The 14,904-nt window shown below is 37.7% G+C and overlaps 1 protein-coding gene across 3 annotated transcripts in view; it reads left to right on the top strand.

Annotated features, from left to right (window-relative positions):
• The window catches only part of LTA4H (leukotriene A4 hydrolase), a 28,902-nt gene extending 13,998 nt beyond the window's left edge, over nucleotides 1-14,904 (top strand). Inside the window, exons 7-19 of one of the 3 annotated variants that reach the window (XM_027107244.1) lie at nucleotides 1,893-1,965; nucleotides 2,236-2,376; nucleotides 3,454-3,477; nucleotides 3,971-4,041; nucleotides 4,496-4,607; nucleotides 5,162-5,306; nucleotides 6,269-6,372; nucleotides 6,803-6,873; nucleotides 8,870-8,924; nucleotides 10,959-11,054; nucleotides 13,092-13,174; nucleotides 13,828-13,932; nucleotides 14,610-14,904. In XM_027107244.1, coding sequence (XP_026963045.1) covers nucleotides 1,893-1,965; nucleotides 2,236-2,376; nucleotides 3,454-3,477; nucleotides 3,971-4,041; nucleotides 4,496-4,607; nucleotides 5,162-5,306; nucleotides 6,269-6,372; nucleotides 6,803-6,873; nucleotides 8,870-8,924; nucleotides 10,959-11,054; nucleotides 13,092-13,174; nucleotides 13,828-13,932; nucleotides 14,610-14,727 — 1,198 coding nt within the window. In that variant the 3' untranslated portion in view covers nucleotides 14,728-14,904. The remainder of the gene's footprint in view (nucleotides 1-1,892; nucleotides 1,966-2,235; nucleotides 2,377-3,453; nucleotides 3,478-3,970; nucleotides 4,042-4,495; nucleotides 4,608-5,161; nucleotides 5,307-6,268; nucleotides 6,373-6,802; nucleotides 6,874-8,869; nucleotides 8,925-10,958; nucleotides 11,055-13,091; nucleotides 13,175-13,827; nucleotides 13,933-14,609) is intronic. The other 2 variants (XM_027107246.1, XM_027107245.1) reach the window with 2 other exon arrangements.

Here is a 14,904-nt window from a genome sequence, read left to right as displayed (position 1 = left end):
ATATATATATATATATGTAGATAGATAGATAGATAGATAGATAGATAGATATAGATTCCAGTTCCAGCTGTAGCAGTTAACTATCTACATCCTTGGGCAACTCACCTCTCTGAGTTTAACCTTCTTCGCCTAAAAACTGGAAATAATCATGTTTACTTCAAGGGATTTTTGTGAGGATTAACAGACCTAACATATGTAAAGGTCCTGGCCTATAGAAGGCACTCAAAAATGATAATTATAATCATTGTCACAGCAGCTGACAGTTATCAGGTCTCATTAGGTACCAACTCCAAGGCATTATGCCCTTGAATTCTCACAACTCTGTGGAATGGATACAATTACTCTTTCTCATTTTACCAATGAAGAAACTGATGTTCGGTGAGTTTAAATAACTGGCTCAGAGTCACAGAGCTAGGAAATGTCAGAGCCAGGACCCGTCCTAGACCATCTGGCTTTAGAGCCCATGCAGCATAGCACTCTGCTGTCTGGAGTGGCAGCCACTAACCACATAAGGCTTGAGATGTGCTGGAAGTGTAAAATACACACCGGATTTCTAAAGACTTCATATGAAAAAAAAGAATGCAAAATATTGCATTAATAATCTTTCATGCTGATTACATGTCAAAATGATACTATTTTGGATATATTGGTTTAAACAAAATATATTATTAAAATTAATTTCATCTGCTGCACTTTGCCTTTTTTAAAAAATGTGGTTACTGGACAATTTATAATTACACACGTGGCTCACATCTGTGGCTCTCATTCATTTATATTGGCTAGCACTGGCCACCACTGCTACTCACTGTGGTCTACAGACCAATAGCTTTGGCATCGCCTGGGAGCTGGTTAGAAATGAAAGTCCTTGGGTCCTACCCCAGACCTACTGAATCAAAATTTGTATCTGAACAACCTCCCCAGGTAGTTTGTATGCACACTGAAGTCTGAGAGGCCCTGCCCTAGAATCCACTGCCTCTCTGGGCCAGGATATCAAGGCAAAGACTTATTGTTTGGGGTTTGGCACTGCATAACAGTTTTAAGATGAAATTTACATGAAAAAAATATTTTTGAGTTCTAGTCCTATACAAGTGATATATAGTTCTATTTGTTTCTTCTTTTTTTTATTGTGGTTAAGAAAAACCCACAAAATTTACTGTCTCAACCAGTTTTAAATGTATAGTTCAGTAGTCACTAGTGTTAAGTATATTCATGTTGTTGTGAAACAGATCTCCAGAACTTTTGCATCCTGGAAAGCTGAAACTCTGTACCCTTTAAACAACAACTCCCATTTCCACCTCCCTCCAGTCCCTGGTAACCATTGTTCTATTTTCTGTCTCTCTGGGTTTGACTATTATATACCTCGTAAGTGGAATCGTAGAGTACTTGTTCTTCTGTAACTGCCTTATTTCACTTAGCATAATGTCCTTAAGTTTCTTCCATGTTACAGCATGTGACAGGATTTCCGTCTCTGTTTGTTTCTTCTTATTTAAAAGTGTTCAACCTTTAAGTACATAACAGAGTTTACATCCACCCCCTTCTGGAATAATCTCTCACTGAGCCGTGACTGGGTTTCTATAGTTGTAAGATTGAGGGAAGAAACTAGATCCCTACAGGTCTTACCAGAGCCAGTAAGCTAACCTTTGGGGGCGCTTCACGTCAAGTTTTCATGTGGCCCAGACTGCACCCCCTTATAGACATGCAGACTTATTACCTCATTTACAACATGAGGTTTGCACCTCAGAGAAGCCGCTTAGCCTCACCTCCTCCCCATAAGCACGTAGTACATCACACTGCTTCTGTAAGGATTTGTGTACAACAGTTTAAATCGTTCCTAGAACCAGGTGAGTAATTTGCTTTGAATTTTATTTTTATTAAGCTTTTCCATTTTGCAGGCAGATTGGCCCAAGGACATTGGTGTGGTCTGAGAAAGAGCAGGTGGAAAAGTCTGCTTACGAATTTTCTGAGGTTCGTCATAAAGTTACCCTTTTTAATAACTGTGGTAGATGGTAGATTTAAGATTTTGAGTATGAAATGCGGTGCTTTTAAGTAATGTGCTAAAAGAATCAAATAGTATATCTTACTTTATGTGTTTGCAGTTGATGCATTTTTGGGTATCATTTTCATTTAAAATAAGCATCATTAATTCATAGCCTTCACAGAAAGCAATGTACACTTTAAAGAAATTTATTATGGCAATTTGTAAGACATACAAATATATATACATTAATTTTCCAGACTGAATCTATGCTTAAAATTGCAGAAGATCTGGGAGGCCCATATATTTGGGGGCAGTATGACCTATTGGTCCTGCCGCCATCCTTCCCTTATGGCGGCATGGAACATCCTTGCCTCACTTTTGTAACTCCTACTCTGCTGGTAAGTGTAAAGTTTTCTTCATTTGAAGTTGACTTTTCCTCAAACATAAACCTAGATATGAAGAGCCTTAGACTCCTAATAATAAAAAGACTTTTTTAAATAATAAAAGTCTTTTATTTATGTAACCCTTGTTTCTTATTTGACGCTTATTGTGGTTATTATCATCACCTCAACTTTCTAAAGAAAATAATTTGGCCATTTGGGAGAAAAGAACATAGTGTTCAAGGTGCTTTAGGATGCTGGGGGAGGAGGGCTATGTAACAACAGTCTATTGATGAATTGTGTGTCCAAAGAAACTATACCATTTACACTTGGCATATAGGTACTGGTTAAAAAACAAAGCAAAACTCAGTTTACCATAACTAGGAAAGAATTAGCCCACAGCATATAGCTATATTTTATATGCCTTTGTTCGCTACTTTAAACCCTTCCTAGAACCAAGTGAGTAATGGATTAGCAATTAAATAAGTAAAACACACTATAGGACACTACAGACTTTTCTTAAATATACTGCAGGTAATAAGGAGTGAATGAAGGTACCTAAGAGTGAATAAGAGCGGATATAAAAAAGTAGAAGAGGAGGGCTTCCCTGGTGGCGCAGTGGTTGAGAGTCCGCCTACCAATGCAGGGGACGCAGGTTCGTGCCCCGGTCTGGGAAGATCCCACATGCCGTGGAGCGGCTGGGCCCCGTGAGCCATGGCTGCTGAGCCTGCGCGTCTGGAGCTTGTGCTCCGCAACGGGAGAGGCCACAACACTGAGAGGCCCGCGTACCACAAAAAAAAAAAAAAAAATAGAAGAGAAGAAATGTTTCCTGCAAGTTAATTAGAGACAGGTATACTGGCTCCTGTGGTATTGGAAAAATTCCCAAGATTAGGGAGAGAAAGAATAATGCTATGTTTTAATCCTGCATTTTAAAAAATTTCTTCAGTACATGTTGCTTTTGAACTCTTTGGAGTGCCACAGCAGAAGTACAGTGGACCATAAATGCTGGAATACTATGTCTTGACATAGGCAGTCTTTTAAATATAGTCTGTAATTTGATTTCTGAAATATTAAGGTAATCTTCTTCTTTTTTAGGCAGGTGACAAGTCACTCTCCAACGTAAGTTAAAATTTATTATCATGGTCTTATCCTCAAGAAGTATTAAGTCAAGTGATTTTAAAATATCCATTGTGTCATTATATTGAAGACATGATTATAAAAGATAACTTGGGGATTCTAGTTGCAAGACATTACTACATAATCAGTAGGATTTAACAGATTTAAGAACATTTTATGGTTTGATCTCTTCATATGTTTATGAAATATTTTTTAATGGAGTGATGTATCCATTTATTATTTTCTAAATAATATTTTGTTTCTAATTTTGTAAACTATACTATACTTTTTTTTATCTTTGGCTAAATTGTGATTTTTTTTTTGCTGAACTGAATAATTCCTTGAATATCTCAGCTAATGTTAAAAAAACTTGAACAATGTGGAAAAAAATAAATTGAACAACGTGGAATTGGAAGAACTAGAATGCTTACATAATGAGTTATTTTAGGTTAAGATACTCAATTTCACCATTAATCACTTCTACTATTTCCTTTAGGTTATTGCCCATGAAATATCTCATAGTTGGACAGGAAATCTAGTGACCAACAAAACTTGGGATCACTTTTGGTAAGATTTATTATTATTATTTCTTTATTGGTTCTTGTTATTGATTTCTTTCCCTGCCTTCCACCACCTTGAATTGGTTTGTGTGTATACCTTTGTTATCATCTCTTTGGTAGACAGGGATTTTTAAAAAATTCTGTAATACTTATCACAATGTCAGGTAGAATAGAGGTTTTCAGTTGATGCTGTTTAGTTCCTGGTATGGTCACATTTTAATACATGGACACATAAAACCAGAGCCCTGGCTTCATTGGCCCTGCTTCCATCTTCTGGGCTGGGCTTCCCATTGTTCTGAACTGAATGCAAGGAAGCCACGCAGAGCAGTCTGCTTAGACCTGAGTATTCATACTTTACAATTGCTTTGCTCTGTAGAAACACCAAAAAGAAAATATCTTGTTGATTGCAGTGCCTTTTTCTCTCAGCTGTGTCAGTGTTTTTATTTTTCAATTATTTTCAGGTTAAATGAAGGACATACTGTATACTTGGAACGCCACATTTGTGGACGGTTGTTTGGTGAAAAGTTCAGACATTTTCATGCTCTGGGAGGATGGGGAGAACTCCAGAATTCGGTAAATGAGTCATACTTTTAAAAGCATTCATCCCAAGTTGTGTAGGTGTTCAAAAATTCAGTTTGTAAAGCAGCTTTACTAAGTAGCAGTAAGAAAGTCATTTTTACCAGTGTGGGAAATCAAGCAGATACTGGTATGATGTTCTGTTGTTACCTGTTAGTCATTATCCTGTGTAAGGTCATGTTCATGACCAGTAGGACCTCACTGGGGCTTTGCAATAATATAGTTGGTGACTCTGTTTGAATTTTATTTGGTGTATTTATGTCATTTTTAAATGCTCTCTCCTGAGAGCTGAATTTGCTAACCAGGCATTAAAACATTTTTCTAGTCTTTTATTAAGCAAGAAATATCACGGAACCTTGCGCTAGTAGGCATTCCATTAATAGACTTCCAGAAATGTGTACTAACATATCCTACAGTTTCCAGTCTCTAGTTTAAGTTCTCAATTCCCCTAAAGTTATGCCATGGAGTGTAGTAACACTTCTTAGTAGCTTGTGTACATGGTGGTAACCAGACTTCATATTTGAACATTCCTCTAATTTTGCGTCTCACAGATAAAGACTTTTGGAGAGACACATCCTTTCACCAAACTTGTGGTTGATCTGACGAACGTAGACCCTGATGTGGCTTATTCTTCAGTTCCCTATGAGAAGGGCTTTGCTTTACTCTTTTACCTTGAACAGCTTCTTGGAGGACCAGGCAAGCAGTTGGCATTTTCTGATTTTTTTGTTTTGAGGGTAACAAAGAATTTAACTGTTGCTTTTGCTCCATTTTATTCTTCCAGTTCATTTTTTATGTAGCCGCTAGAGAAATCTGTATCGTTTTCTAATGTCGCCTCTCTACTTAAAACCTTGACTAACCTCTGCATTCTAAATTATGCTGCTTGACTAATAAAAAGCTCGTCAGTATTTTAAAAATTAGGAAACTAGTATGTGCTCATTGAAAAAAATTTTGTGTGGTACAGAAATTTGTAAGAGTCATAAGTGAGAGTCCTTCAGTTTGGTGTGTATGGCTCCAGATCTTTTTCAAAGTGGAAGTGGACAGACATATATAGATATATATATACATATAGTTACTTTAATTACAGAAAATGGATCATACTATATATTTCTTCTACATTTATTTTTTAATTCAACAATATTTTACATACATCCTTCCATGTCAGAACTTACAAATCTATCTTGTGCTTTTTAATGCCATCACAGTATTTCATTATATATGTATGCTGAGTTTACATAACCGTCCCCATTGATGGGCATTTAAAAGTACTCTCCTTAGTCAATGGACTTTGAATGCCCTCCCTCATCTAGATCCATTCTGTCTGTCCAATCTTATTTTCCTTTTTTCAAGTTATACAAAGATCGTTGGTCTTGGAACTTGTGTTGTGTATTCCTTTTTTGTGTCTTGTGTCATCCCCTTACCTCTAATTAGGATTTCTCTTCTGCCTTCCAACAAATTACGTATGTTCTTCAAGGTACAACTTAAGTCCTACCTCTGTTTTTGAACATTCTTTTACTCTTAAAGTCCTCATTGGTTTCCCTATTTTCTGAATGTTCTCTGTTCTCCGTGGTTTGGTACAATGCAAGGCACCAAAAAATGTGTTAATTACCTTTCTATTAATTGACTTCTTTTTTCTTTTCTTCTTTTTGAAAAACTCTTAGAGGTTTTCCTAGGATTCTTAAAGGCTTATGTTGAGAAATTTTCCTACAAGAGCATAACCACTGATGACTGGAAGGATTTCCTGTATTCCCACTTTAAGGATAAGGTTGGATTCTAAAACCTTTCTTATTGTGCATGTTCAATATATCTTTATTTAATGGCTATTTGTTAGGTTGATTTGAATTACTTAATAGTAGTATTAGTTTAGAATTTAAGATTCAATCTTTCATTCAGTGTTTTCCTGTTTAAATGTGATCTCAACAGTATGAACTAATGTGTAGAATTTTCCTATTTCAGAGCAATCTACAGCGGTATGTTTCAGAAATTTGTGTGTGTACCTAATTTTCCTATTTTATTTAAAAGAACATTACTGATTAACATAAATTTATTTTAGAAAAGAGACTTAGAAATTATCTTGACATGTCAGTGTAGACAAAATTATAGATTTGAGGTCCTAAAAGTCAGTTTTAGATTTTTTTTTTTTTTCAAGAGAAAAGATTGTTCTGTAGCAAACTGGGTGTTCCTTCTGTTCTCAGGTTGATATTCTAAATCAAGTTGATTGGAACGCCTGGCTGTACTCTCCTGGACTGCCCCCTGTGAAGCCCAAGTCAGTACTTACCTACTAATGCTTTTCCTTCTCATTCTCTAAATCCTAGAGCTCCTCAAAATATCTGAAAGGGTTTTATGCCTTCCTTAAGCTATTACTAGTTTGTGATGAGAGTTGAGTTCATAGGAGTTAGAACCTTAACGCTGAGGTCCAAAAAGTCATTTCCATGATATTATAAATATAAATTAGTTCAGTTCATTGCAGGTAATTATTGAGTGCCTCCTTTCTGCACAAGGATGGTGAGAGATACAGAAAAGAAAAAGATATTGCCCTTTCCTTGAAAACGTTTGCAGTAAGAAAAATAACATAGAAGCATCATGTCCCTCATTACAACAGTGTCATAAGTTACCACCCTCACTTCCAGAGGAGGCACATGAGGCTTAGCTAGGGTAACGTGTCTTGCTGGACGCTGCACAGCAAGTCATGAGAGTTGAGATTCAAATCCTCGTCATCGTAAGCGCTCCATTACACTGTCTTTTAAACGAAACACCTTCCTCAAATCAGGGACCTGAACCCTGGTCTTCCAAGAATCATATTAGGAGATGCTAACTACTCCATGTTGCAGCCAGGAACTTGCTGTTCCCTCCACCCTGAGTACTCTTTACCCACTTAATTCCAATCACAACTCAAGAACCACTTCCTCACAAAAGCATTCCTTGACCTCTCTAACTAGGCCAAGTCTCCCGTTTCGGGTTTCTCGGTGCTGTGTGTCGCCTCTTCACAGCTCCACAGTCGTAATCTGAGATTTGTGTGAGTGAGTATTAAGTCTTTCTCCTTCACTACATTGAAGCACTATGAGAAACAGGGCTCATACCTGATTCACTCATAACTTTTCTTAGGACCCTGCCCTAAGTAAGGGTTGCTTCCCCTTCCCTGGGCTAATCCTTATTTAATTGTTTTCATTACAATGAGAAGGAAGTTTCAGGCACGAAGAAACAGACCAGCCAAAGGTCTTTTTTTTACTCTCCTGGTGTTCCTTATGAGATCAGTGCTGTCATGTTCTAATTGAAGGTGAGGAACTGCCTGCACAGTCAAGGACCTCTGGTCCCACTTGGTCTTGAGGGCAAACAAAAGGGCTTGCCTACTGTCCACAGCCCACTTCATGAAGATAAACTGGAAGCTGATTCAAAGAAGGTCACTGCTTTGACCCCTTTATTATCTCCCCCAGGGCACAAACTCTCTGAAAGCAAGTTCAGTGGTCACTTCTAATCAAAACTTACTTCATTTAGGCCCTGCAGGGCAGGTACCCCTCTGTTCTCTAACAGTAACATTTCACAGCAAGTAAGCATGACTTATGGACAAAGAAGGATGTTTTACAAGAATTTTGCACACATTACATGGTCTCCTGCATTGCTGCAAAATGTATGACTTGTTTTCCAAGTTGAGAACACATAAACCTTAGCACAACTTGCTTTGCTTAATGGTCAGAGTTCGTGAATTCTGCTTTCTTCTGAAAAGAGAGGATCAAAATCACATGATTTCGGAGTCTCCCAAGGGTGTCACCGTTATTTCCCCATTGTCTAGAACAGTGCCTGTCACATAGCAGTTGCTCGCAGATCTGTTGGATGTTTAGATGGTTGGAACGACAGAAAGGAAAAGGCACGAGAGCAAGGACTTTGTGGTGTTTACCACGTTGTCCTGAGTGCCTGGAACTGTTCCTACCATCCGGGAAACAATACGCTCAACTCAGCCCCAGGCCCTTCAGCATACACTGCAGAAGCATGTGATGGTCTCTGCTGAGATGTTTTGGCATTCTCTCCAAAGAATAATCCAGGGTTTCATTAATTTGATATCCAGGTGGATTTCTGTGTTCTTAGAGGAGACCAGTAATCTTTAAGTCAGGTAGAAGATTTCCTATTTCCATCACTCTGGAGTTGTTTATCTTTATTTTCAAAGAACTTTGAAATTTAAGTATGTTCTGTAAGTTCAAAATGGCATTGATGCAAAAGCATGTGCTTTTATAAAATGTAACCTCTAATATTCTGAATCTTTGCAGTTATGATATGACTCTGACAAATGCTTGTATTGCCTTAAGTCAAAGATGGATTACTGTGAGTAGTAATGTATGATTTTTGACTCCTTTTTTGAATTGTACAAATGTGTCTCTACTCAGTGAAGTGGGGGAGTGGTGCTTTACTTATGAACTCATGTATTTGGAGTTACTATTCCTAAGTCAAGTTTATCCAAAATGATATTATACCAGCCCTCAACGTGCAAAGTTAAGTTTGAGGGGGAAAACAAATGGATGTTGATGGTATTAGTTCTGATTTTTCTTGCTCTTAAAAGGGAAAGGGGTGGGGGAATATAGGCCTCTTAGAGGAGAGTAAGTGATTTTTAGGAAAGATGAATGGGCTCTTCGAAGAATAGATAGGGAGGTATGATAGTTTGCACCAAAGTTTGTCTGGGTGTGGAGAATAAGAGAGAGGAGTAGAAAGCTCCAGGTATTGGGAGACCCATTAAGCGTCAGAGGAAGGAAGAGAAACCAACTCAGGAGTAAGGCAAATCGGGAAAATGGAACAAGAAACCATGGCAAAAAATACCCTAATTTTAAATAAAATATAAACATCTGTTTGGAGATTCTCATAACATCATAACAAAGTTAGAGCATTACTGACTTTTTAGATCTAAGTTCAAGATTTTTTTGTAAGCAAATATAAAATCTAACAACTTCTGGGCTTCCCTGGTGGAGCAGCGGTTGAGAATCTGCCTGCCAATGTAGGGGACACGGGTTCGAGCCCTGGTCTGGGAGGATCCCACATGCCGCGGAGCAACTAGGCCCGTGAGCCACAACTACTGAGCCTGCGCGTCTGGAGCCTGTGCTCTGCAACAAGAGAGTCCGCGATAGTGAGAGGCCCGCGTACCACGATGAAGAGTGGCCCCCGCTTGCCACAACTAGAGAAAGCCCTCGCACAGAAACAAAGACCCAACACAGCAAAAATAAATTAATAAATTAATAAACTCCTACCCCCAACATCTAAAAAAAAAAAATTCAAACAACTTCTTATCAGAGCAGTAGGCTGGTTGTACACATATGTACCTCCTCTGTCAATACTTTGCCCTCCCCATCTCATCCTCTCTACCCACCTTGCCCTGCCATGTAACCATGACCATGAATTTTGGTTTATCATTCCCCTGCTCTTTGTTTTTACCACTAATAAATATATCCTCAATAGGTAGTTTAAATTTGCATGTTTTTGAGCAGAGAATGAGATCTGTAAGTTCTAATATTTAGGTGAGGTTCTAAAGAGGGAGGAAGTTCTGATATTAAGGGTGTTTTGAAGGGGGAGGAAGATGTAAAATAATGATTCTTTACAAGGATGTATATGCATACATTAAATTTTCTGGAAGGATATACATATTAATATAGGTTCCTGAGGAGTGGGACTTGGAGACAGGGAGCAAAAGCAAAGGAATTTTTCATTTGGTCCTATTTGATTTTTTTTTAACCTTTGCATATATTTCTTTTAAAGTTAAAAGAAACCCTAGTTTAAAACTATTTTAAAAGATTTTTAAAATACTTATTTTGATAAGCTTTTTTTAATGTTCCTCAATCATTTCCTCAAAGATAATTTGCAATGAATCCTAAATTGAAAAGTACAGACCCACTTTTCTTTTTCCTTAAATGATTTCCAAGATTAAGTGGGGAAAATAGAATGTGTGAAGATGAAGGGGAAGATCTGTTTGTGGCCTTACGAGTTCATTAGTGTGATATTTAAAAGAATATGCAATTTGATTATTTACCCACATTTTCAAATTGGCCTATAAACAGTTGACATGCTTTTTTGTAGCATTTCTTTGCTTTGGAAATCTATATATCGTGAATTGTACAGACGTTGTCAAAAGTTTCCTCCACTGTTACTATTAATAGTCTAATTTGTCTTAAGTAATATAGATTTAGGAGTCATATCAGCTCTTTAAGTTATAGTTACGCCATCTCAGAATGATTAAAATAGCTAACGTTCAAATTTATTTTTTATAATCTTATACATCCTTGTATTTCTCTTTCTTAACTTTTATGTCAGATAAACCAATACATATTATTGAATCGTACACGAATGGCAGTAATCAGGCAACATTTATTTCAGGGCAAAGAAGATGATTTAAATTCGTTCAGCTCAGCAGACCTAAAAGACTTCTCTTCTCATCAGGTGAATGAATTTTTAGCACAGATGCTCCAGAAAGTAAGTACTAGCTCAAAATATTAGAAATTAAAATGGGCATAAAGGCACAGCATTGAACCCCACTTGGAAAAAATATCCATGTGGAAACTAACAGAAAAAATGGTTTGGTAAAATCCATTCGTCTACTTACAAATATTTGTTGAATGCCTGCTATGTTTAGCATTGTGCTGAATATAAAAATACGTAAGAAAGAAATATGCCGGGTCCTCAAAAAGTTTATAATCTAGTAGGAAAGGTCTCAAGTGCAAAATTTAGCAATAAAAGGACGGATTTTAGGTGTCATTTGAGAAAAAAGCGAAGAAGGACTCCCTTCCAAATGGGGTAATCAGGAAGGATTTCGGAGGAGTGGGGCTTGATTTGAGAAGAGCAGAGTCAGCAGGGAGATAGAAGGAGCAGCAAGTGACAGAGCGTGGCAGGAGGAGGAAATCGTGGGCCTGGGAAAGAGGTTAATGAAGAGAACGCTAGAAACACTGCTGGGATCTGATGTGCTGTGTCTTGAATGCCAAGCTAAGAATGTTAGATTTGATTCCAGGCAGTCGTAGAGGATTTAACATTTTTAAAATGAGAGTCATCTGATGAAATGGTGGATTATGAAGACCATTCCTCTGGTGTTGGGGAGGCTGGATTGACATGAGGAACGCTGGGGGTGAAGTTAGTTGGGAGACTCAGAGGAGTACAGGACAGGCTGGAGGGAGCTGGTGGGAAGGGAAAGAGCAGGACAGTGAGAGGGAGAACACATAGGATGGAGCATGGGGTTTGGGGACTGACTGGGTTGGGGGTTAACAGGAAGGAGTCCAAGCAGATTTGAAGGTTTCAAAGCCAGGTGACTAAAAGAATATGCGAAGCTGAGAGGAGATGCTGTATGTTGAGAGGGAGATGGGGTCTTTACTATTACATGACAGGGAGCTCTTAGGTCTAAAGACCTTGAGAGGGATGGAAGAAGACTTTGAACAGAATTTCCTATGGAACTGATGCAAAATGAGAAACAGGAATTTAAAGCAACGGGAGTCTTAGAGAACCCATTAGTGCATGAAGCCATCACCGCGGTTTCACACATTTCTGTAGCCCCGCCTGCCGTGTGGCCTGGAGCCACGAAGAGAGAAAGCATGATGCGCCGACTGGCGAGCAGGCACAGCAAACAGGGGAAAGTAACGAGGTGACCTAGGAGGTGACCTTAACCAGCCGGCCTACCCGGCTGGACTTAGAGATTGGTTGAAACGAAACAATCTGGGAAGGGTCCAAGCAGTCAGTGAGAGCCGAGTGTGGGTGAGCGTCCTGTAAGACGCGGAAGCGGCTGGAGCGGGAGGTTTCCATCTACCTCCGATTCCTCCGCCTGCATCCCGCGGGCACCGCCGACGCTCCGCCTGCCCAAACTGAGCGCTGCTTTCTCTCCTTCACCCAAGCTTGTGCTCCCTTTAGCGCGGGTCAACCTGGGCACGGGAGTTTATGAACCCCCTGAAACTGTACATACAACTTGGTGTTTATACGGTAAATGTATCCCACCCGCCTCAGGAAAGGGTCCGTATTAGTCATCAGATTCTGAAAAGGGTTTGTAATATAAAAGTTTAAAAACTGCTATTTTGTAGGGGTATAGATCATTCAAAAGGGATTTCGGAGGAAACATACAAAGATAAACCTGGGGAGAATCAGTGAGGAAAAAAATTAACTGTGATTGAATCTGGAGAACAGAATAAATTTAAGATATTTCAGGTATAAGGAAGAACTTGAAAGACTCTGGAGAGGTTCGGAAAGTTAGTGCTTACATATACCAGAAAGTCTGAAGAGAGTACTTCTCATTTACCTCTCCATGTACCTCGCAAATTAAATTATCCCTTGGCTCCTAGTAGAATATCCTTATTCAGGATAAATTTGCACAAAATTTATTTTAGTGTGCATTTGTTTCTTTTATTTTTATCTAACTTATTTCTATTTTATAAAATATTGAGGGTTTTAATCTGGCTAAGAATTTCTCTCCAGCTCCTTTCTTCCAAGGAATCCTGTTGAAATGATCCGTTATACTTCTTTCTTTTGCTCTAGGCACCTCTTCCATTGGGGCACATAAAGCGAATGCAAGAGGTGTACAACTTCAATGCCATTAACAATTCTGAAATACGATTCAGGTACATCATTTTAACTTGTCTCTGTGGAAGAAAGTGGAAAACTAGTTTCAAAAGTGGAGAAAGGGAAAGCAGCGTATGAGACATACATGAGTCTTGAAAAATCCTTTTCAAATTTACTGCATCTATATACATAATTATAATGGTCTTTAAGGAGTAGTTGCAATATCTGTAAGATGATAGTACTAATTTTTTTGTTAGAATTTATTCTAAGCTTCTCTTGCCTTTAAAAAAATTAGAATTAAAGATTCATTGGTAAATAGGCATTCTTCCTCTTGGGCTCTGAAATGGGAATAGTTAGAAATCTTTGATTCTGTTCATCTTTTTTAATTCAAATTTGTAGCGTGAGCTTAAATCAAAGTTTTATTCCTTCCGAAATTGCATATGTAAGGTCTATAGGCACCTACATAATCCAAACCCTTTAAAACGTATGATCTTTTTCAAGAACCAACTATTCTTCTTTCTCTTCTCCAATTATTGAATGGTATGTATAAGGATTTGAGATTCTCAGAATAAAGACATAACATAAAGTGGTGTACAGTGTAAGTATAATGGGATTATTCATCATTACAAAAGTAATTTTCAGATATACCTGTCATATCCTGCTTCTTTCTCCTCATTTCCTACCCCATACCCCCTAAAAACCCTCCTTTTAGATGGTTACGACTCTGCATTCAATCGAAATGGGAGGAAGCAATTCCTTTGGCTCTAAAAATGGCGACTGAACAAGGAAGAATGAAGTTTACACGACCCTTATTCAAGTAAGAACCAAGTCTCACTATGCTTTGACTTTATATAAGGAATGGGGAAGAAAAATCTTAAACAGATGTTTTTGATGTTGCTAAAATACTTTGAAGAAATGCAAACTAAAAATAATATTTTTAAATTTGTTAAGGATTATAGATACAATTTTGGAATAGGAATTAACACTTCTAAATATTTAAAGTTTGAGATGATTTCATTAGTTTTTTAGAAGGATTATATATGGATTACCTATTATGGGCCAAATAGGGTTAGACCCTGATGAAAAGGAAATAAATCGAAGATAATCTTATATACACAAAAAGATCTTTAAAAGCAAGTAGAAGATGAGTAGGGAAGGACAAGAAAAAAGTGTCTGAAGTTAAATGCAAGAAGGATCAAACAGGTAAAGCCAAACCTTTTTGATTCAAATGTTGCAATAAGGTAGACTAGGTTGCTTGACATATATTAAAGGAATGCTTGATAAAAGTGAAAAAAGTTGTATCTTGGCAACAAGATACAATTTAAGAATATCTCAGTGAAGTTGTTTTGACTATGAATTTGGCAGGAATTCTGAAAAATATATAACCAAGACATAAATGTCTATTATTAGTCTGTTTGCAAGTATAATAAAATTTGCCGAAATAAGTCAAGTCATTATCCATCTTTCTTTTTTTTTTTTTTTTTTTTAATGCAGGGACCTTGCTGCCTTTGACAAATCCCATGATCGAGCCATCCGTACCTACCAAGAGCACAAGGCGTGTATGCACCCCGTGACTGCCATGCTTGTGGGGAAAGATTTAAAAGTGGATTAAGGACCTGTCCATTGCTTATTTCAGACATTTCTCTTTTTAAAATTGAATTCATAAAGAAATACAAAATTTCAGCTCACATTGTAACTAAAAATGTCTTTTTAGTTTTGGCTTTTTATTGTTTGGTCAGTGATTTTTTTTTTTTTTTTCATAAATAAAGCTGATCTATCTCCCCTCCCA

The sequence above is a fragment of the Aethalodelphis obliquidens genome, unplaced genomic scaffold (assembly GCF_003676395.1).
Source record: "Aethalodelphis obliquidens isolate GAN/ISIS:26980383/991018 unplaced genomic scaffold, ASM367639v1 scaffold8, whole genome shotgun sequence".
Lineage (NCBI taxonomy): Eukaryota > Metazoa > Chordata > Mammalia > Artiodactyla > Delphinidae > Aethalodelphis > Aethalodelphis obliquidens.
The sequence above is the reverse complement of the archived record's forward strand: the minus strand, read 5'-3'. Positions and strand labels throughout refer to the sequence as shown.